The sequence below is a fragment of the Chaetodon auriga genome, chromosome 16, assembly GCF_051107435.1.
Source record: "Chaetodon auriga isolate fChaAug3 chromosome 16, fChaAug3.hap1, whole genome shotgun sequence".
NCBI lineage: Eukaryota > Metazoa > Chordata > Actinopteri > Chaetodontiformes > Chaetodontidae > Chaetodon > Chaetodon auriga.
Genome location: NC_135089.1, coordinates 3640593 through 3663798, shown reverse-complemented (window position 1 = coordinate 3663798; position 23206 = coordinate 3640593). Strand labels below are relative to the sequence as shown.

Sequence of the window (23206 nt, the reverse complement as noted above, 5' to 3'; positions counted from 1 at the left end):
AATATTGATGTTCTTTCAAATCACAGCAAAAGATCAACATCTAATACAATCTGGATGTGTTTTCAGTGTCAGAGGTAACTAGACAGGTCGCTGAATTATGGCACTACAGTTCACATGACAGTCAACTAATGAAAATTAATTGGCAGCTTTTTCATTTAAAACACTTTTCAAACAAAAATGTCCAACATTTGAGGGTTTGACATTATAAAGTGTGAGAATTTGCTTCCTTTCTTGGTCTTACATAATAGTAAATAGAATATTTTTAGGTTTTCAGACAGTTGATACCATCACCTTGTGCATTTTTTTTTTTTTTTTTGTTATATACAAACAATAGACATATTAATTGATAATTGTGAATTGCATCCCTCCTGCTCAAAAGCAGTGATTTGTATCGAAGTAAATGGCATGTGATATTAAAATGGTTTAATATGAGGCAGTTATTTCTCTTTTTCTAGGTATGTATTAGAAATTCCAATAGAATTATTTAAAAATATTAAAAAAAAATAGAGCTAGTTGAAATACCAGAAAAAAGCTTACACTGGTGAATTTCAACGCCACTGTTTAAAATGCGGGTTTCTGAAGATACGAGGTCATTCGAGGACATAAAAGAAAAGTATAATTTTTATTAGTCATTTGTCTTCGCCATGCTATTGGCTGTCTGCCTCGACGACACCTCAAAATCCTCACTGATTGGTCAGATTTCAACTGGGATGTCCGGGCGGAAAATTTACTCGTACTGTGATTGGCTGATCCGTCCGTCTGGTTGTTGGATTTGTAAAAACGGATACGTCTACCAGTCACTGTCGGGCGCCGTCCGGCGTGTGTTGTTTACGGTGAGGTTGGAATACCAGACAGCGGTCCAGATAAACCTTTCCTGTAAGTTTATTTAATGTTTTTTAATCGTAACAACCAAATGCAACTAAACTACGACATGATTATATGGGCAGTTATTCCTTAGAGAGCATCTGAACGTTAGGAGATAAGACAGCTCCCGGCTGCGGCTATTCCCTGGTACAGAAAATGTATGTTACGTTCCACACTGTATGAATATCGGCGCTAGCAAACCATTGCACTGTTGATGGAGTTACTATAAAGATCTGCGAGATGTGGCTAAAATCTTTAAGTCGTGCTTTTTTTTTTTTATGATAACGATTCTCCGAGATACGACAACGTTGGCTAATGTAAAAATACGTTAGCTCATATGTAAAAGTTTGAATATGAGACACTGTCCATTCCAGCAAGTAGACCCGGCTCAGTTTTGATCGAACCGCCGCTTGTATTTGATTGAAAACAGTCACTGAAATGTGTTTAATGAGCCATAAAGACCGCATTATTTCCACTTTTCTTTGCACGTTAGCTGCTTTTATCAGCTCAGTTTACTCGGTTATTCGATGTAGACAACCTTTCACCGACGGAGTGTCTAACTAATACCGATGTGCCAACGACAATGACTGACGAAGACTGAGAGCTCAAATAAAAAAAAAAGACATAATAAGATCTTTCCTCCAACTTAATTATTGTTGTACTATTGACTGTAAAGGTGGTGGTTTCTCTATTTACATTACGTTTGTTTAAAAACCAACATTTTCACGACAGCCAGTGACCTCCACCATATTTAAATTTAATTGGTTCCGTTTCATGCCGCCGGAGGAAATTACATACGGGCTGAGAAACAAGTGTAAAACATTTTACAAGATATGGAAACCTTTCATTGACTCTTTGAAGGACATTCCTCTGAACCAGACTGACTGTGCCTGTGGTCTTAATCTGCATTAACAGAATATGTCAAATTCCTCATGAATGGTCTCACAAAGACCTCCAGCTGCTGGACTCACATTGTCCACCAGCCAAATGTTTGCTCTAATTTTCAATTAGTCCTATCTCTTTTTCCCCAACCTTTGTCACATTAACAGGCAAAAACAATCAGTCGATTAATCAATTAGTTGATTGATCGCTGTTTTTGGTTTTTTTTCAGTATCGAAAATTGCAGTAATTCCCAAGTTCAAGCTCCTCGGTTTGGAGGATTGATGCTTTTCTTTGTTTTATGTCTTTGTAAAGTCATATCTTTGGGTTTTGGACTTTCAGTGATTTGAACATGTCACTTGTCCAATTTTCACAGTTTTGTAACGATTAATATACTGAACAATTCGTGGAGAAATGATCATGTAAATGTTCCACTTTAAGAAATGAAAACAAAATAAAAACAAACATCATCTCACTGTTTTTCATTTCAGAACAACGCCCCGTCCCAGAAATCAGAGAAGTAAGTGAAGCCTCATTTGTAAGACCTGTTTTGAAGTGCTTCCATACTGATGTGATCCATCCATTGTTGTTATTTACAGAGAAGGACAGACAAGGAGACAAAGAGAGAGCAAGGGGATGTTGACTTATCCCTCTGACCCACTCCCTCAGATAGTTTGTCCAATGGATGAAGATGCTATTCCCCCAAACCGTTTCTGTAGTGCACCTCCCCACAGTGAACCTCCACCACCTCTCCTCCCCCTTTCCTCCATCACTCCCAGGTATAGTTGTCCTGCCACCTTTTGGTTTCTTTTGCTGTATGTATATTTTCCCCTCCTTGGTTTTTGACACTTTTTGTTCTTTATGGATGAATGGTTCAGGACTTGCAGACACAAGTGTACAAACTCTGGAAATCTTGCATCAGTGCTGGTGTCAGGAGAATGTATTTTCTCTACTGTGGTCTTGGTAGCTTTCCTGATACATTAGAAAAGACTGTGGTGTCTTCAGTCACCAGCAGAGATGAGCAGCATGAAATGACACGGTCAAATGGCAGGTGGCAGGTCACTTCAGCTGTCACTAATTCATGTTAATTCCTTTTCTAAGTTGATGGCAGACCAAAATAACACTTTGTTGTCGGCGTGTTTGCATCTCTCTGCAGCCGCTCTCTGCACTCTCTTCTCTCCAGCTGATGGCGATGCTCAATTTCAGGAGCGACTTTCTTCACATTAAACGTTCGTCCATATCATATTAAAGATTTAAGCTTAATAACTTTACAGTTTTGAATGACAACCTTTAGTATTTGGATCAAGTGGCTTGTGAAAAATAATGTGTTGGGAATTTCGAAGGCTGGACCTGTTGTTTCACATATTTAATCAAGTGTATGATCTGACTTGGGACATCCCTAATACAGATACTGATGTATCGTGCAGCTCTGGGACTTGCAGTGCTGTTTTTTCTCACTTTATTTGAAACAAGAAATGCTGCATAATGGCTACATTTACAGTGTTTTTTTTTTAATATTCACAGCTGTGCGAATGATGGAACATCTGGACACAGAAGGAGTGATCGCATTCAAGAGATCAGAGCACAAACGCCCAAAAAGCCGAGCAGTACAGAGAGCAGAGAAGCTAAGAAACCATCCAGACAGAATCCGTCCAGGGCAAAGAGACAAAGGGAGAGTAGGACCATGGTAGGAGATTATCTTAAGAAAATCTTGTGCAGATAGTCTTCAGTCGTTCAGTGAATCACTGTTCACGCAGCGCCCTTTCATCTCTCTGATTTGAAGGTACAAGTGTCACAGTCCAAGCAGCCGAGAGTTGAAAGCACACATGGACATGAGAAACAAAACAAGGTCAGTTCTGCATTTCCTCGTTCTGGACGTGCCCTTTCTGTGTCTCTGTTGGTCTCCCAATCTCTGTCTGCATGCCCTTGATGTCCTAATGCCTTCAGTGTCTGATGTGTTCGTGCAGCAGCTGTACTGTAGGCCTATGTGTGCTAACACTGGAGACCTGTACAGTGAACGGGGTGTGAGGGTTAATTGAGTGATTTTAATCCTCCTTCACGGTCTGCTGCATCTGACACAGACAAGCAGTGGAGTGTCTTAATGTGACCCACTAATGCGCAGACCGCAGACATAACAGAATGCAGTGCATCTTCATTGTCTTCTCTTTCCCTTGTTTTGCAAAATTGTACATGAACCAACACATATTGAAAAGGTAATCAAGTAAATTGGTTGTTATGAGTACCAAACTCCCTCAGCGTGTTACCAAATTTTAGAAAATCAGCCTTGTTAAAACCTTGAATTAGTGCAATAAAATTATTTTTTTGTAAGAGATGAATTCATTTTAAATTGAAATTTTAAATTTCTGTTTTTTCATGAATGCACAGTCCTTTTCTTTAATTTTGACCAAAAGTGAAAGAGACATTTTTAGAGTTCTCTTTGTTGCCTTTGTCAGTTGGATCAGATGGTATCAAAGCTCAGACGAACACAGCTCAATCCTCTTAAAACAACTGTGCAATGTCTCTGTATTTACTTTGCAGGATGGATTTGATTTTAATTTTGCAGCAGAGCACCAAAATACGTAAGTGTTATACCAAATTTTTCTCAGCTTGTATATGCATAATAATCATTTAGTTGATATGAACGTGTCTGCTTAGACACTGGTTTCAAAAACTGTCTGAGTAACAGTGAAAAAGAAACGGTATTTAAGAAATAGTTTGTGAGTAACTGTGGTCATGCAGGCATGGCTCAAGTAGTTTTCCATATGACCTACAGTACCAAGCCGGTGGAAAAGAGGCACGGGTGGTTGAAGTTAATATGTTTTTCTTGAACAGGGAATTAGTGAGCCGTAGATTCCAGATACAAGGTCTCATATTGACACGGTATTTTGATGCTTTCATGAGGAAATTCTATGCAGGTGTTTTTATGTGACCCTGTTTCTACCTTGTGATTTGTGTTTGAGAGGCTAATTTCCCTTTGCTGTTTTAATTCTAGGCAAAAGGACCAGAAAAGCCCACAGAAAAAAACAAATGTCTCCGCTGCAGAAAATGTAGTTGAGCAGTTTTCTGACGGTAACACACAGAATCTCGACACCACTAAACCTGACATGGATACATGCGGGGGATTGGCTGTTGGACACACTGCTGAAAGCCCATCTTCCCCGAAGGGATGGGTGATCGGCCCCCTGTTCCAGTCCTTCAAGTCGAAGATGGCCAGTTTCACGGAGATCGTCATGTGTCCTGTTAAACTCTTCAGAGCTAACAGTCCTTCGCCGTCCATGGACCATCCAGACAAACTCTGTGAATGTGAGCTACAGGCCGATGGAGCATCTGACCACGTACACTCAGAGCCGAGCGATATGTTTCATCCAGAAGCACAAAGTGAGGGTGAGAATCAGGAATCTAATCAGCAGAGGCTCCGTGAGGTGGAGGGTGCACAAAATGCAAAAACTGTTAAATATTGTAAAAAGTTGTCATTTGATGTGGAGTTGCCGACAGGCAGCTCTGAGCAGGCAGATGAATGTGCAATAACTCAGAAGGAAAAAAAGCGACCTGATTCTGTGCCTTTGCACCACAGTCCACCACCCTGCTTTGTTTCTGAGGAAGTTTCAGAATCTGTTGGGTCCATTTTTAAGTCCTCCATACTGTTACAGCCCTCTGTCAGTGTAAGTGCCTCACATGAATCCAAGTTAAAGATATCCAGTGCTAACGAGGAGCCGAACGGCAAACTGGCTCCCCGCCTGAAACCACTGCCCAGGAAATGCACAGGAAACAGAAAGAAGGTTACCTCTAAGACTTTAACATCTGGAGTCAGAAAACAGTCTGACCCAGAGGTTGATGAAGAGCAGCTTTCTCGCTTGAATCCAGTCGCGTCAAACAAAGCTGACCCAGGTGATATTGACGACGTGCTGCCATATTATGGTCAGCCTGACGCTGACTGTTCTCAGCGTGATGGACAGGATGATGGCAGGAAAATGGAGAGTTGCCACTTGGTTCGCCAGAGCCTGCGGAATAACTTAAACGCTCCTGGAAGCCCCCTGAAAGCTGCCCTGAGTACTCAGCAGCCGGAGTGTCAGCTAAACCCTGACACAGCTGCAGGTCCTGGGAGAGCAAAGAGGGAGCTGAAGGTGGACTGTCATTCCCAAGACTTTGTGAAGAGGAAAAGATTGATGGAGGATAAATGTGAAAAGGATGTGAAAAAACAAGAGTTGGTGAATGTGGCTTCAGATAGTGGCACTTTGAGAGGGCTAAGACCACCAAGAAAGGATGTTGTGCTGACAGATACTCTCGTAGATGGAAAAGAAACGCTGAAGCCTGCTAGAAAAAGACAGGCTGTTTCAACGAAAGCCAATAAGAAAGGAAAAGGTGGGCAAGAAATCCTCACTACGATTCATGAAGCAGTGTTAAACAAACAGACAGAAGGTTCAAGTGATGTGATGGTGTTTTGCTCGCTGGATAAAAACTGTGGTGCGTCAGAGGGCAACCAAAGGGGCAGCAGCAAGGTGAAGGCCAGCGCCTCATGCAAAACACTGAGGACAAGAGCGGGTCCAGCTAGACCTCCTGTAGACTCCGATGGCTGCGTGGGTCAGGAAACGGCAAACGTTACAGTCCCCTCTACAGAACAGGCCGAACAGGAGCCGTTATCAGAGGTCCTCGTCCGTCCAAACATAAAGCAGCTCCAGAGCACAAGAAGGTGCCGGAATGTAAACAAGAAACCACTAAAACGCAAATTACCAAACCAAGTGAGCTCAGCTGCAGAGTCAGACAGCACTGTGGTTCCTACCTCATCGGCACTGTCAACACAGCCGTTAGAAGTCACAGCCAGTGATTTTAATACCTCTCAGCTTGTACAAAACGAAGAGAGCCAGGAAACGGGCCTGAACCAGCCGTCCAAGAGACCCAGAAAGGGTTTTCGAGGTGCTGTTAAATCATCTGCGTCAGGAGGGAGTCAAGAGACAAAGCTTCATTTGATAACCAAAGAAAAGCTGTGCCAAGACGGCAAAGATAAGATCTCAGTGGACCCTGTTTATTTTGAAATGACGCCCCTTGAAAGTACAGAGCAGCCTGGTCCTTCACCCCCCGAACCTCATTTAGACTCTTATGTACAATTAAATACTGACGTTGAGCACTTCATGGACAGTAAAGAAAATGGCACTGCCTCCACGGGAGACGAGGTACTTCCCAGTGAAGCTGAAGCCGGTAACCACAGCAGCACTGATGCCTCTACGCGAAGTTCAAGAGCGAGATGGGTCAACAATAAGCCGAGGAGAAAAGGCAGAGTTTTGCACGGTAGGACGCGCAAAGGTGAGGAGACAACCTCCATCACTAAGGACGACACGGACCTGGTCACAGCAGATAGATGCTCATCAGGAAACGGCTCGTCGAGGTGCCTGTTACGCAGCTACTCGTGTCCAGAGATCCCCTCCCTCCGTCCCCTCGACTCGTCCTGGCCTTCTTCTCTGCACTCGCTGCATCACAGCAGGATTCCCTCGCCACACCAGCAGCAGTCTTCCCACACGTCTTTCGTCCATCACGGCCACAAATCCCCCCGGCGGGCTCGTCGACACACGGTCTGCAGCCTGGAAGTGGAGAGGGAGATCGCCCCTCTCTGCCTTCGTAAGGAGGTGTACCCATCCAGGAGATCTCTTCCGTACGACGGCGTGACCCAAAGCCTGTCTCCCAGTCTTGCACTTTCTCCCAGCACCTCCCTCTCAGCTCTCGCCTCCTGTTTCCTTTCAAGCCCCCTGGCTTTCCTTTCTAAGAAAGTTGACAGCAGAGGAGCTGCAGCCAGCCCCAGCACTTCCGGTCACGTCTCCTCCCCCACCTCCTCTTCTTCTATATATCCGTTGACCTCCTCCACGTGGCGCCTTTCAGGACTCCTCCAAAGAACGGACTCCTCTTGTGCTCCCCTGGACTCTAATAGCAGGTAACAGTTGTTTTTTGAAGTGATAAGATGTTTTCTGATGATGTGAGTGGAGCTCGGTGTTGTAGTGCTGTGCTGATGTTAGCTCTCGGCTTCCTTGCAGTGGGATTCCTTTGGAGTGTGAGATTGAGAGAAGACAACAGAGTGAAGAGGAGGATGACGGCGAGGACACAAGCTCATCCAGTCAGGAGTTTGAAGATGTGGCGTTGAGGGAAGAAAAGGCTTTGTCTGATTCAGAAATCAAGGTATACGTTATTTTAAGTGTAATGACATGGAGTTTGACAGGTGTGATAACATGTTATGCATTATTTTACATTGACTCCCTCCTGATTTTTGGACTGATCAAATGACTGTGATCGCTCTGTCAGAGCTGATAAGTTGGTACCGACAGGCTGGTTTTTAATATCATGTAAATAAACTTTTCTTTATTGTATTTTATGATTCCTCTGGAACGATTGAGGGTCCTAATCGTCTTTTTTCATCCTCACAGGTGGTGCAAAAGCATGAGGAACGAGGGAAGGTGTCGTCTATTAGAATTCGTAAGACTTTACCCAAACCTCAGAACAACCTGACACCCATGGGCCTGCCCAAACCCATCAGGTAAATGTCCTGTATACAGATCTACCTGAGCAGGGAAGTTCACTGCGGTACTGTTAACTGCACCTCGTGGCTCCTTTCATCATGTGATCAACGTGTGAAGCGTTTGCTGGTCACGTTTTCTTGTTGCAGCCAGAATATACTTAACTCAGTTCCTCTGAAGTCACTGATTGTGCTGCATTTATTTATGCACTTCCCACTTACAGCACGCGTAGTGTCTGAAAGTAGGACAGATTCTGTTAGGTCACTCTGTCGACCAGTGAAGGTGAATTTACGTCCGTGTCAATACATGTCTGTTGTTTATTGAACACTGATCAATATTCAGACGGATGGCAACAGTGTTTTTTTTTCCTCTCTCTTTATGTGACACCACAGGCTGAAAAAGAAGGAGTTTAGTTTGGAAGAAATTTACACCAACAAGAATTTCAGCAAACCCCCTGAAAGGTGAGGTTAACTCTGTAAATGCACATTATAGGATGCATTCAAACACAGAGACACACGCGCTGTTCAGAAAGGTCAACAAGTCACCTGTTTTGTTGAATATACCATAAATTTAGTAGCAAAACATGATTTGCTGCTTCATCACCTTTTTTGCTTTTGACTTTAACCATAAAATCAACTTTACTTTGTTAGTGAGACAAAAAAAAAACAGTGTGACCAGAAGGTGGCGCCAGAGGAAAGATCAGGTTATTTCGGGTCCTGTCCTCTGTGCTGGGAATGAAAAGGTGACATTTGTGCATCTTTTGTAATAAATAACGTTTTACTCATTGATTCACACTCGTGTTTCAGCCGGCTGGAGACCATATTCGAGGTGCCTCTCAATCGCCGTAATGGCTCTGAGTCCTGGTTTGGCCAGAGGCGTCTCAAACGATTCTTGGAGTTCCTGGACGTCGGGGAGGCCAGAAAACCAAAGAAGCCCCTGGTTGGTGTTGGAAAGACGGGTCTCTCATCTTCCAGGACGAGACGAGGGGGGTTCCCTAAAGCGGAGCCGCCGCTCAGCGTGCAGGACGTGGACTCGCTTCTGTGCGCCAAGCTGGATCAGCTGAATCTGTGGTTGATGCACGATCAGGAAGACAGTTGACAGGTGCCTCTTACATGCTGATTGTTTGGCAGCCATTTATAAAAAACAAAACAAAACACTGCATGATATAATGCTGTTTATGACGATTTCTGATGTGTTTTCAACGTGGAGATTCACGTGAGTCTTCCAGCTCTTTTTTTGTCAGTACAATCAGTGTTTAATTGTTGTGGTGACAAGTCGTTATTGAAGAATTATTCATTCTGTAGCATTTGTAGCCTGCAAGTTGAAGAACAGCACATCATAGCACTATAAAGGCTGGGTTCCACCGGGCACGGCCGTGTCGCGCTCCGCCTGCATTCGAGACGATGCTCGTGAGGCATCGCAGCATCTTTCAGATCTCCGCTCTGCTCCGCTTAAAATATGTGTCAGGTCTACGTTTGATGGAAGCCACGCCGGGCTAAGCAGAGCAGATTGAGCCAGGAGGGAAGTCAGACACAGGAACAGCGACGAGCATCTGGTCGATTTTCAGAATAAAACACCCTGTGCAGACTCCCGACCATTAAAACAAAAGAAGCAAATTAGCTTTGGAACCAAATCTGACCTTGTGAACATAATTGGGCAGGCAGAACGCTCCTGGTGGGGTGTGTGGAGGATGAAAGAAGACGGACATGACAGATGTTGTATCGTGCAGCTGTGCCTGGTGAAACCTGAGCATTGCCTCGTAGACGTTGGTCATAACTGTAGTGGTTAAATACACTCTACAGTAAGTCGCCCTAAACCTCTGCCGTCCGTTACTCCCTCGGCCGCTGTCCATCCGTGATAAGTGAAACCAAACAGTGTCATATCATTTTTGGTACATCTTCAGTTTTTTCAATCTCAGACTTACCCGGAGTGTCCAGATGTGCTCAGCTCCCCCGGGTGAGCGATGCCGCTCACTGTCTGCTCTGACAGGAAGCAGAGCGCCGATCGTGCAGCATCGTCACACGTTATTTTACAAAGGCAGCTATTTTCTATCGAACGCTGAATAGAACTTTCAAACATGCCAGCAAGAGATTTGCATCCACTGCAACCAATTTCTCAACCAAGTTTCTGTCCACAGATGTTTATGTAGGGTCAAATGTGTCTGCAAGCAGCATCTCTGTGAACCCCGTTACGCTCAGGGCGGACGCTGCTCCACTCGTCAGTTACTGGTGTTTGTAAATTTATGGCTGAAGAGGTTTGGGTTTTTTTTTTTTTTTTTTTTGTGTATAAAATCTAACGTTCAGAGAGCATTTGAGCGGAGGCGTCCGGGCTCTTTTCACTGCCTGTGGTCCTCTCTGGATTGTTTCGTGGTGTCTATATTTGTATTGCAAACTTAACTGACTGTATGACTTTTTTTGGCCAAATTTTTTATAAGGTTGCCTTGGAGGGCCGGCGTGTAGGGTTTAGTGGCATCGAGGCTGCAGATTTCAGCCAATTTTCAGGTGATTCTACACCAATGAAAACGTACTTCTGGATATTATGTTCCACTTCTGCCATATTCTGCCAGCAGATCCCCCGAAATCCTACACACTGGCTCTGTAACTGTAAGAATTTGTGTTTAGGTGTTTTTTGTAGGTGTGTTTGTAATCAGCGCTGTGTTAATGACAGCAAGTCAAGATGCTTCGAGCAGCTCAGAGCACACAGGTGTCTGTCATCTTATTATGAAATGATTTCTCTTTATATGTTTGTATAAAAGTAAACCATTGATACATTGGACGTTAATAAAGCTAATGTGGTCACAATGCAATAATGCCAAGATGATATTGGCAGCAGCTATGTTCTGAAGACGCACTGCCATGATCACTGCCATCCCGTTTTATTAGAGAGTGAAGACCCAACCCTTGATGGACACGTTCACATTGCTAGTTTTTAGATGGACAGAGTAATTTATTAACTTTTGTAGTATCTGCACATATACTAAAATGTTAAATTGTAATGGCATTTAAAGTGTAACCGTATCAAGGATTGGGTCATTACTGGGAAAAGACAGTTTTATCTTTAATATCTGGTATAATGTACATGTGTCATGTAGTGCCATGTCGCAAACTATAGTTAATGCTGGATTTTATATGCTCATTTAGATTTTGAATTGTCCATATGTTCATATATTGTTAAATAAATATTACGGCATATATAAAAACATGCAAACGTTTTTAATTCTCCAGAGTTGTTTGTTCTTGTGTGGAAAAGGTTAAACAGAAACATGTAAACTGGGAGAGCAGGCGTATCTGCACAGAGCAGTCTTTGTGTTCCCTGTGGAGACCAGTCTCTTCATGTCTTCGTGGTATTCAACCGTGAGCAGCTCTTCTTCTTTTTTACTGTCCGCTGTCTGTGTCCGCTCCTCTGGTTACGATCAGTCTTGCAGAGTGAGGAGATACGAGATCAGAGCTATCAGCATGGGAGTTAAGGCCAGAATGGCGACCCACGTCAGGATGGAGATGATGCCGAACTTTTTTGCCTGTTGTGAATACACGGCAGCTTCCTGTGTATTTGCCGTCTTCTCAGCCTGTGGACGTAAGGACAGGACAGTCCGCTGAATTCAGGGGTAAATCAGGAACACTAAAACACGAGTACAAAATGAAACAAGTGCTGCTTATAAACAATGATCTGTCATTTAGTCAGCTTCTGTGATTTTTAGGACACGTTCACGCTGCCTTTGCTTCCTCTTTGGGGTCTCACAGGCCTGTAATCGTTTCCTCCTTTTATCAAAATCCAATCTGTAAAAAAAAAATGCACACTCGGCAAAAATACAAAGCCTGGACAAATCAAGTTATTAAGTCCTTTTCACACTAAGTACAATTACTTGAAAGACTGAAGCTTTCAGGTGTTCGTTTGTGCGGCAGCTTCAGCTCGTTGCGTTAGGAAAGAATCACTTTGCAGAGAGTTTTAAGAGAACTGACATTAAGAGACTCACAGGTGAAAAAGAAAAAATACCTTGACTGAATTTATCAGAGATTTTATTCCGATGCAGGAGATCCCACAGATGATGCTGCAGATGGCCAGTTTCCTGTGGTTCTGGTCATTGCAGCAGGCGGCCACCCTCTGTCCAGCGCTGACGATGACTTGGTTGCATGTGTTGTTGTTCGGCGTGTCCCCTGAACCTGCAATGAGGTTCAGAGGGACCGCTTCATCCTCCATTTGATTAGTCTGCTGCCCACCAGACATTTCTGCAAGACACAAGAAGGTGTCGAAGAAAGGTTTGAAATGAGGGAGTAATATGCAGAAGTGCAGAAATCTAAAGTACATTTTTAGAATTTGGTGGCTACTTTATGGTTTTAACTTTGTTAACACTTGAAAGAAGTGTTTGTTTTTCAAGATAAAGGAACCAGTGTCACGCTGTGTAAGGGCGAACCCTGCTAAGGTAAATGTTTAGTTGATTAACATGTCTGTACTTTAAAGCCCCGGCTCAAAGACGAGCACTCGGCCTTTTAGAATAATAGACACAAAGGGACAGACGGGCCTCAGAGTTATTGTAATACTCTCCTCTGTTCTATTCATGCTCACGTTCTGAAAATAATGACCTGATTACTGATTCAGTGTCAGAGTCCGTGTCCTTCGTTTATTAAACATTGCTGTAAGGCCTAGTTTTTAAAAGACTGCACATAAAGCAGCAGACGTCCACAGTTTTCTTCATACATATTTAAAATGTCCTCTAGTAATAAAACTGAAATTTGACCCCCTCTTTGACCTGGATCACATGTTTTATGGACTCAAAGATTCTGTTACTTCCTCTTACCGACTGCCCAGGGGGTGCACGCTGATGCTTACTGTTCCAGAGTTGCCCTTGTGACCTGTGTTTACCTCGTATTAATGGTCTGATGAGCAGTTGTACCTGCTGACCTGTTGCGTGCAGCACTGGGCAAAACGATCTCAGTCTCAAGAATGAAAACCAAATGTGGCCCACAAGTGGAGACATGTTCTTCAAAATATTCAGACCGTGAGGGAACGTGGGTTCTTCCAGCATGAAACAGAAAGTACCCTTTGAGTGCCGTAACATGGGGCACAGCGTAAAGCGTTCCCTGTTCAAAAGCTTGAAAAACTTGTATGATCAGACTTAAAAAATGTCCCAACCTCCTGCTCAGCTGGCGGTTTGTCAAAGAAAACAACACACAACTTATCCGTGATTTGATCAGAGAGCGGCGCTCCAGCATACTTTTGGTATTTGTCACTTGAGAAAATACATCAGCGGAGGTGGATGTGTTTGTCATTGGTTCATCAGGTAACGTCGAGGCCTGTGAATCATTTGCAGGGAGAACATTATTGATTGTGCTGCGCGTCCTCGAATGATTAAGACAGTTTCTGGTCTGGAATTACACACAACTGAAAACAAAACTTGAAGCTCTCGAAGACAAAAGAGGGAGTGCGACTTGAACGAAGAGGATCAAAATGACCAGACGTCCCAGTTTAAACACAATTAAACTGAAGTTTTTACTTTAAAGTACAAACCTGATCAGATCTTAAAGGCGCTGTCTTGAGTCCACTCCTCAGTCTGAAAACACTCCCTCAAGGGATTTCTTAGTTTGTCCACTGTCTTATTGAGGCTATTGTGAGACTGTAGGCAGGTGTCTTCTCGTCTCCTCAACGAAACTCCTTTTTCCTCCTTTAGACATCAAAGTTTCAGTGAAGATTTCCACACATGGTCATTCAGAGGCTCCTGCTGTCATCGTCGGCTGTAGATCCCAGGCTGACCTGTCCCAGAGAAAGCCCAGTGCCATATAAGTTGTTGAATGACAGGACGGCGAGCTGGGACTGAAACTCTGTGTGAAACCTCCACGCCCGTTTACTGTGCGGTCTCTCTGCTTCTTCCCTCCCACACATGAACTTATCAAACCCTTCCTTCACTCGGTTACTTCAGTTCTCGTGTTCCTCGCGCTCGCAGGTTCGACTTCCTCTCTCCTTCGTTAGTCACGCTTTCACATAGCCCTGTGCAATACTACAACCTTTTCCCACTTATTTCCCACACAGCATTCCAGAGGACCTGGGAAAGGTGTGTCAGCACTCGTCTCGCCTCGGGGGGAAACAGCCGCAGATTCCAGTCTGCCTCATTGTTAAATTTGTCTTGGAGGAAGAACAGACTTTTGTTTTTGCCTTCCGTCCAACTGTTCATTAGCATTTCTTGCTCAATCACTGCATCTTATTTCACTTTGAATCACTCTTCTTTCTTTTGGGTCTGCGGAGTCAAACGGGCCTCTTGTTGCTGCTGTGTGCTGTCTGTTCTGCGACCCAGAGATAAGAAATATTTGCTCCCCCTTGGCTCAGCGATTGATGACTACCTGACTGCATTTTTTCAGAGCTGACGCCGCCCACTGTGTGCTCGTCCTTAGACTGCAGGATCTGCATGGGAGGGATCAGCTGTGTCTGCATCATACTGATTATTACTCATCCAGTCAGGTTCTTTCCTCTGTGATTTAAGGAAGAAGATCAGAAGTCTACTCTCGTTATGATCCAGCTTGTGTTTTCTTGTCTTGCACCAGTAAATTGCTGGCACTGCTTCAAAGTGATGGTAACGTTTGGTCGTTCTCGGGGTCATGGGACTTACAGGGACATTGGCTCAGACAAACAACAGGGTGCTTCAGGAGGATCACAAACACCATCGAGGTGGATGCTTGAGCAGGAGGTGCAGGATCATCCTTACATGTCTCCCAGAGGATGAATGTTACTGACTTTGTTGACTTTCCATTTGTAGTATACATATATTAGATTTTCCATCTGATGTTGTGAATTCTCTTTATTCTATTTTCAATCTTACTTTTTCTGTCATTTTATGATTATTATTGTATAGATTCTCCATCTTTTTTTTTTTTACATTAAAGTTTTTTTTTTTTTTTTTTACAATAAAATGCTTATTTTATATTACATTAATAAATTAATGTTCATTCTGTGATTCCTTTTTTATAAAACATAAATAAAGTTTATTTCATTACACACACACACACACACGTGGGTTTAGCCCTTGAAGGTCACAGTTTCTTGTATAATAAACTTCCTATAGGAGTGTTAACAGAGTGTTAATAGAGCGTGTCTGTTTATTGGTGCTTTGCTGGCCTGTTAATCGGAGCTCCGCCTTAAACTCCCAATCCACCAATGAGAGATCACCAACCAGTGAAGGCGGAAAAAAACACGGAAGTGCTCCAAAGAAAAACAGAGCGGGGCAGAGCGACACGTAGGCTGTGTCTCATTTTTATGTTATACTGAGCCAAAATGGCGTTTAATTAAATGAACTGCAGTTCCGTTGAGACTGTATTATTGTTCCGTTTGTCTTTTTAGTCGGCAGCCCTCCGATTTTCGCTCCTAACAGCCTCAATGGAGAAAGACAAAGGTGTGGTTTTGGCCACGGAGAGATATGGCAGCGCAGAGTCCTGGAAGTATTTTGGAAAGGATGGAGTGATGGAGAGGAGAAGAGGTGGGAGTGCAGGTGAATCAAGAGGAACCTCCGTCATCGGAGTGTTTAAAGTAAGGATTAACAGCGTTTAAATGGAGCTACAATGACTGTTCAAAGACCCCCTTAGACTCAGATTTATGAACATCTGATTTCAGAGCGTCTTCCTGCCTCAAGGATACCCTGAGAGCGTCAGTACCGACTACCTGCAGTACCAGTTTTGGGATACTGTGCAGGTACCGTAAACCACACACACCATTCAGCTCACTGGCATCACACCAGAGTGAAAGTCTGCATCCACACTCGTCCCTCTCCCTCAGGCTTTCTCCAGCTCTCTGTCGGGGACTTTAGCCACCCAGGCCTCTCTGAGGGGCGTCGGTGTTGGAAACCAAGAGGCGACAGTCGCTGGAGCTACAATCACCTGGCTGCTAAGAGGTGATCCCTTAAAATATTCCACACATTTTGCTTTATCTTTTTGTGGCGAGTGCTAATGTTTTCCCCTGCAGATGGAACGGGCATGTTGGGAAGGATCCTCTTCGCTTGGCAGAAAGGGTGGGCTCACATCTTCATCCATTAATCCAGCGAATGGACACTCTGCATGTTTTTCCTCTTCATGATCAGTTTCTTTTGTCGTCTTCCAGGAGCAAACTGGACTCTGAGGCCAAAAAATGGAGGTATGCACATGTGCACATTTAAAACGTCAGTGTCGTCTTTATCTTGAACCTGTTTGAAGTTTTAATGTCTTTGCAGACTTTTCGCCGATGTTCTCAATGACATCGCCATGTTCATGGAAATACTGGCTCCGTACTTTCCTGCTCTCTTCACCCCGATTGTATGCACCGCAGGGATATTCAAGGTAAACCAACACATTTTAATTCACTTCAATAACTTTTAAACTCAAGTTTCACTCAAATTGCTTTTCCCCAAGCTAAATAACTAATTTAACCTTTTAGTTTGAAATGTCTTCAATAGTCTGAATTGCTGCTATCATGTGTGTTTGTGTTCTCCAGTCCATCGTCGGAGTGGCAGGCGGTGCGACCAGAGCTGCTCTGACCGTTCATCAGGCTCGCAGAGACAACATGGCCGACATCTCGGCCAAAGATGGCAGTCAGGTGCTTTTTTAGATTTTGTGTTTTCGTGAGACGGTTTAAGGTGAAGCAGACAGAGTGTGTAGACGTCTGTTTTCTGTAATCTTGTTTCATCTCCATGTCCTTTACTTCCAACAGGAGACTTTAGTGAATCTGGCTGGACTGCTGATCAGCCTGGTCCTCGTCCCCCTCGTCACTGATAATCCAGTGTAAGTGCTCTTATATAGAACGTATGGAAGTCATCATCAGCACTGATGTGAGGAGTCTGTCGTCTCTTTAACGTCGTCTACCTCCGCTCTCCTCTCTCTGTCTGCCCCTCAGACTGACTATCAGCCTCTTCTTCCTCTTCACCGTCCTCCACCTCTTTGCCAATTACAAAGCCGTGCGTTCGGTTATCATGGAAACCTTCAACGAGGCGCGGCTCTCCATCGTGCTGCAGCAGTACCTGAAAGACGGACAGATCCTGAGTCCACCACAGGCCAATCAGAGAGAACCGGTTTTCATAGGTATGAACTGTGAACTTCATCGCATGTTCTCGACTGTTTCTTTAATCCAATAATAAATCCAGCGTACTAACAGCGACACAATTTTAAAATGTTCATTTTGTGCATTTGAAGTAATGGATTCCTCTTTTTTTTTCCAGAGTTTAGGAAAACTGTGCCAATCAAACTTGGAGTGAGACTACAGGAGGTGGTGCAAAGGTAGTTTCATGCCCTGATTCCATAGAGACTCTGTGTAAAACCTAAATAAAACAGGAAGTGACAATTTGATAATCCTTCTTGGCATATGCTGAGCTGAAAACTGTGCAAAGACAATATATTTAATGCTTCTCCTCATCAGCTTCAAGTTTTGTATATCTGTTTATTCTGAATTTGATGGAGCAACATGTTTCAAACAAGTTTGGACAGGAGCAACAAATTTGTGTTTCACACAGCGTCCCAACTTTTCTAGAATTGAGGGGTTGTACCATTTCGCTTCTGGGGAAATAAAAGTTTAACATAGTTGATAATACATTTTTTTTTATTTTGTAGTCCAGAAGAGCTTAATTTGGCTTTGAAGAAAAACAACATGCCTTTCCTGTTAGGAGTAAAAAATGGTGCGTCATATTTCATCTTCCTCCACAAAACAACAGTCTATTTAAGAGCCATATCACATAATTTAAATGTTTGTTTGTTTGTTTGTTTTTGACTGAGCTGTGTTCCCATCAGGCTGCGTGTGTGTTTGTTTGGGACCAGAAGCATCAGTTCATGATGAAATCAGAGTGATGTGCCAAGCTGTGTGGCTCAGCAGCACGTTAAGCCATCCAACTGCCAGACAACCTCCTGCACAACAGCAAAGTGAGCCTTTACCTCCATTCACTTCTTTACTTTACAGTAATATTGGTGCTTTCTCTCTTTTACACAACTCACACTTTTATTCTCTCCTTTTAAAGGTCACTGGGACTTGGTGCATGAGAGTCACAAGCTGATGGACACAATTTTCAATCCATTTCTCAAAGGTGAGCATAAGGGAAATGTTTTAATCTGCAAGTCACCTTCTTTATTATGTTTATTTTTACCAATAGAAACCTAATTTTGCGATGATTTCCAGGCGTGGAGGCTGCAGGATGGGACATGAAACGAACTCTGCTAGATTGGGATGAGTGGAGGGTCGAGTGGAAAACAAAAAGCAACTGAGCTGGGAGACATCTGCAGCCATTCACAGTGTTTATATCACATTTTTCAACGTTTATGAAACACAGATGTTTTAAATATCCCTGGTTTCATTCGTTCTGTGCTAAAATGTCAATGGATTTGATATAAGCGGAGTAAAAAAAAAATCTATATTTGTATAATTTTGTATAATTTGTATATTTTATTTTTACAGGTATACTAAAATTCAAAGCAATTCATTTTGTTCATTTCTTCGGGTTTCACTGTTAACCGTAAAAGGCATTGCATTTTCCGGTGTACAAATGTTTAATACAAATAAAACACAACGGAGTCGTTTTCTGCCTTTTCTCCGTAAGGGGGCGCTGTAGAGCATTTTATTCGAAATTAACATACGCCACGAAGAAGAAGAAACAACATCCGCTTGTGATACAGTTACGTCAAGCTAGCAAGATTTAGTGGGGTGATACCGAAAAATAATAAAACATTCACAACCAATGAATATCATAAACGTTTGCCACTAAGTATTTATGTCTACATGTTTTGATATAAGACAAGCAAAAAAACAAAACAAAACACAACAAAATAACTTCATACTGCGGAATACTATAAGATTATTGTACGATTTCTGCTATGGTTGTTACTCCAAAAGCTTTCAACGTGTCACGACATTATTATTTTGAAAATTCTGACCGGATGTCGAAGTTGTATTGTTGATAACTTGACCAGTAACGTCAAACAACTGAACAACAAAATCACTTTGTTTGGTTTAAAGTTGAACAAAATTGTGTACTAAATGGGAAGATATAAATGTGCCTACAACTGCGATAACTCCAGCGATTCAGATGTCAAGTTTTTTAAGTGAGTATTGACATTTATCACCGAAAAACAGCGCATAGCTAGCAGTTTTGTGCATAATCAAACTAGCTAACATAAACATCAGCACGAATCACATTAGTTATTTCTTGGTTTTCTAGATCGTCTGAACGTTTTTAGGCCCAATTAAATGTAAGAGAAGATAGCCGATGAGCCAGATTTCAGTGTCTTTTTTTCACAGAATGTGTATCTGCAAGTACAATGAAAGTTTATCATTTTAAGTACTTTTTCCAAAAAGCCAAGTACCGAACATTGTCTACATGGAGGCCAGAATGGGAGGCAGACATGTAGTCAGTATGAAAAAATGAAGATGCACAGCTTCCAGGTGCATGAAATATTTACCAAATATTACAGCACTGATAAAGCCTCATGTAATGTTTTACCATGAAGGCACTTTTCCAGTGAGAAATAATGTAGTGACTTTTAAATGGGAGTTTGGTGTTGTGTTTCCCTCACACAGGAAATAATTGCATAGAGCTTAGTGTTAGGACTGTCCTAATGAGCTGCGTGCTGCTTCAGGTTTCCCCTCTACAATAACCGAAAGCTGAAGAAATGGCTCAGCAACATGAAGTGGAAGGACTGGACCCCGTCTCGCTTCTCTGTGCTGTGCATCAATCATTTTGAGGAACGCTTCATTGACAGGACAGGCAAATCTGTGAAACTCCTAAAAGATGCAGTTCCCACCATATTCTCACCCCCCGACGGCACAGAGACAAGAACGGTTTGTATTCAGATATATGTGATATAGATAATTCTCCAAACTAAAGATCTCATATGTAATTACTGTCACTGCCCCCTGGTTTAGGCTTCCACCAGCCAAACAAGTACAGGAGACCAGGTGAGAGCTGCTCTTCTCTTTAGGTAAACTGATATCTTACAGCCACAATCAATACCGTTCTGAACGCAGTGTGTGTTGTTTGTGTTTTAAATCCAGCCAACAGCTGCTAAAGCCTCTCAGACGAGTCCACCTAAGCTTCCAATGGCCGCTCCTGCCACAGCAAAGCGACGCGTCCAGAACAAGCAGCCGGAGCAGCAAACAAACCGAAGCATCCTGAACAAAGAGCCCGAGCAGACCGAAGAGCCTGCTGGGTGCGTTTCTGTAAAGTCTGCGCTGTCTTTTCTACCATCATGTCATGTGTTTTTTGTGATCTCTTGTTAACATTTTTCCAGCTAAAACAAGCCAGAGTGAAATAAAAGGACTAGTTATAATAAATTTCTGGTTTTATGTTCAGAGACAAAGACCCAAAAAAGTCTGACAGATGGAGGATTATAGTCGATGAGGGGTTGATGAAGATTGACTCATTTCCACATTTCTTCCATGGAGATTACTGTGTACCTCAGGTAAGTGGTTATATATGTGTATTATTATTACTCAGATGTGTTTTGATAACTTAATGATCTCATTCATCTTCACTCATCAAATTATGGAGATTATGATATGACCTCAGCTTATTTCACATCTTTTTGTCCATATTTCAGAATATTCAGTGGGCTCCAGATGACAGTGTGTGTGTAAGTATTCATCATGATCTAAATAAGTAAAACCATTCCTCACATGTACTGATCACACTTTACTGGGCAAACATCATGACCATGTAGTTATCATTCATATTCTCATCCTCAGAAACAGCTTGACTGAAATAATGATAATCAAGTGCTCTTCTGTGATTTTCACAGACAGAATGTGAAGATCCTGAAAAGGTGATAGAGGTGAGTTACAGCACGACCACCCGAATGTGCAGGATTGGGATTATTACTGTAACCGCATTGTATTTCTGCACGACGTCGCGTCGTGATGGCAGGTGAACGAGCCGTGGCAGTGGCTCGGTCTGGATGTCAGAGGGCCGCTTCCCCAGACGCTGAACGGACACAAATACATTTTGACTGTGACGGACTACTTCTCCAAGTGGGTGGAAGCTGTGCCCATGCAGATGTGCCTCCCTTCTCATGTGGCACAGCACATCGTGGACATCATCGGCCACTTTGGATACCCGCTCAGATTCCTCTCCAGGCTGCCTCACGACATCGTCCACAAAGTGAGTGCATCTCTGTCTGAGCTGCTCTTATTGTTATAGAGAGGTGAAACCAAATTTAATGGATGTAGTGCTACTTTGTACCTCATTGGACCCTTCAATCATACGAACACGTTGAGTTGCCATGCAGCTGAGAGCGCGTGCAGAAAACTATCTATGAGAAACAGCTGCTAGCAAAGACGGGGTGGGACTTTGTCTGCCTACACGCTGCACAGTTTGTTCTCTAATAAATTATCGGTGTGATATTTTGTCTCACTTCGACATCCGTGTGAATGTATCCCCGTTCTAGATCAACAGAGAGCTGAAAGATCAGCTGAAAGTCACCATCTTGCTCGTTGTCCATCATCAGGAGACGGGCACGGCAGATTTGATCACACAGCAGCTGATTGACAGGTCTGTACTGACATCACAGGGTTGGTATTTATTTATAGCATTTCACACCATGTTTTACTGTCACATTATTCTGTGGTAAAATGTGGACTTTGACTTCAAACTGAGAGCTTCTTGTCGGGTTAAAGAGACAAAAAATAATCTGTGATGTGGACGTTACGGCCCACACGGAGGCATTTCCATCCCTGAGCTGCAGCGTCCTGAAAACATCATGCATCATGTAACTGTAATGCAATGTCGGTGCCACTGGAGTTTTTCTCAGCAGCGCGCGATTTTTCCTTTTAATTCTCTCGTCATGTCGGCATGTTCATGTTTTGGCTTTTCACATTGCTGCTTCGCAACAGGATGGTCAGCGATCTGATGGAGGAGCACGCGGCTGACTGGGATGTCTACCTGCCGGCCAAAGTTTTCAGTCTGTGTTTCAAAGAGCATTCAAAGACCAAGAAAATGCCCTTCTCCGTGCTGTGCTGTAAGGGGCTGGAGCCCATCCAGTCCCCCAGAGGGCTGAGTGTAAGTGTGGGATTTGAACGTTTGAATTTAGTCTGTGTTTTCTACATCTGTAAAATGACTCTTGTGCTCTCCCCTGTCTTCCACAGTATGCTTACTCCAAGATCCGAGAGAGCACGTTCGTGGTTAGATAGGGATTCAAAGTGTATTTGGTGAGTACGTACAACACTTATGTTTAATATTCTGCTTTTTTCTGGGGTCATGGAATTTGTATCTTGGCATTTTCACAAGGATGCACCACTTGTCTGACTTAGTGTTGTTATTTTCCAGGTCAGTTGATGTGGAAATCAAACTGAGCTTTGTTGTTCTTAACAAGAACTATTATTGGTAGTATTTTTTGGTGATGGAGGCACATTCACCTCATCAAGGATTGTCATGGACAGTGGTGAAGTTCTGCTGTACTTCATGGCCACAGTGGGAAAGTGGTAACCCTGATGGTTGGACCAGGAGGTGCAGGTGAAACTGCAGATATCCACAGCGTCCTCCACTCTACCGAGGACTCAGTCGACCTGCTCCTACAACTATGCTGTCACTTTTGCCCACTTTATTTATTTTTTTGTCCATCATCTCAGCAGAAGGCCTTTTTCTGTCCTGTTTCATATTTTTCTCTGTAATGTTTCATGTCAGATGTAAATATTGTGCTACAATTGTCTTTAAAAAGCTCAAGAAAAACAAACAAGCCCCCAGCAGACTGACCAAACTGTGTTTGGTACTGGAGGTCAGAAGTCAAGATGAGGACTAACTAGGATTTGGTTGTATTTTGTATGTTGGCCTCCTGTTTACAAAGCCCTGAAGAGGTATTTCTTAAGCAACTGTAAGTCGAATGTAGTTCATACAGTCCAAGTATTTGAGCTGGCAGCTTTAAGGCTGATGTGGCCAATTGTTGTAAAAAAATGTGAAATGTCAATAAACATGCTTTGAATAAGAAGAAGGCTTTGATTATACATGCAGTGTGCAAAAAGAGACTGAAAATACTCCTGCA

The 23206-nt window shown here is 43.0% G+C and overlaps 3 protein-coding genes and 1 long non-coding RNA gene across 4 annotated transcripts; 3 read left to right on the top strand and 1 right to left on the bottom strand.

Moving 5' to 3' along the window:
• The first annotated feature begins 768 nt into the window (after positions 1 to 768).
• prr14 (proline rich 14) lies at positions 769 to 11523 on the top strand. Its single transcript, XM_076753057.1, has 11 exons — positions 769 to 876; positions 2235 to 2263; positions 2343 to 2522; positions 3268 to 3430; positions 3527 to 3592; positions 4282 to 4322; positions 4736 to 7666; positions 7767 to 7908; positions 8154 to 8263; positions 8636 to 8704; positions 9050 to 11523. Exons 3-11 carry the CDS (start codon positions 2380 to 2382, stop codon positions 9339 to 9341), a joined length of 3957 nt encoding a protein of 1318 aa, XP_076609172.1. The 5' UTR covers positions 769 to 876; positions 2235 to 2263; positions 2343 to 2379; the 3' UTR covers positions 9342 to 11523.
• A 205-nt stretch (positions 11524 to 11728) lies between these two features.
• LOC143334311 (uncharacterized) lies at positions 11729 to 14314 on the bottom strand. The gene is made up of 3 exons (XR_013078327.1): positions 13749 to 14314; positions 12237 to 12469; positions 11729 to 11808 (listed from the first exon to the last, which is right to left on the bottom strand). It is a non-coding gene; the product is annotated as an uncharacterized LOC143334311 (long non-coding RNA).
• A 1100-nt stretch (positions 14315 to 15414) lies between these two features.
• On the top strand, positions 15415 to 18781 carry rusf1 (RUS family member 1). Its single transcript, XM_076752640.1, has 14 exons — positions 15415 to 15755; positions 15840 to 15917; positions 16002 to 16116; positions 16188 to 16233; positions 16323 to 16355; positions 16432 to 16537; positions 16692 to 16793; positions 16908 to 16978; positions 17091 to 17275; positions 17413 to 17470; positions 17801 to 17865; positions 17978 to 18106; positions 18202 to 18267; positions 18360 to 18781. The coding sequence occupies exons 1-14, from the start codon at positions 15606 to 15608 to the stop codon at positions 18443 to 18445; spliced, it is 1290 nt and encodes a 429-aa protein (XP_076608755.1). The 5' UTR covers positions 15415 to 15605; the 3' UTR covers positions 18446 to 18781.
• Positions 18782 to 19118: 337 nt separating this feature from the next.
• On the top strand, positions 19119 to 23144 carry LOC143334114 (uncharacterized). The gene is made up of 12 exons (XM_076752655.1): positions 19119 to 19279; positions 19814 to 20015; positions 20100 to 20132; positions 20229 to 20383; positions 20527 to 20635; positions 20774 to 20806; positions 20972 to 21004; positions 21097 to 21330; positions 21617 to 21720; positions 22062 to 22227; positions 22314 to 22376; positions 22495 to 23144. Exons 1-11 carry the CDS (start codon positions 19215 to 19217, stop codon positions 22356 to 22358), a joined length of 1179 nt encoding a protein of 392 aa, XP_076608770.1. The 5' UTR covers positions 19119 to 19214; the 3' UTR covers positions 22359 to 22376; positions 22495 to 23144.
• Positions 23145 to 23206: the final 62 nt, after the last annotated feature.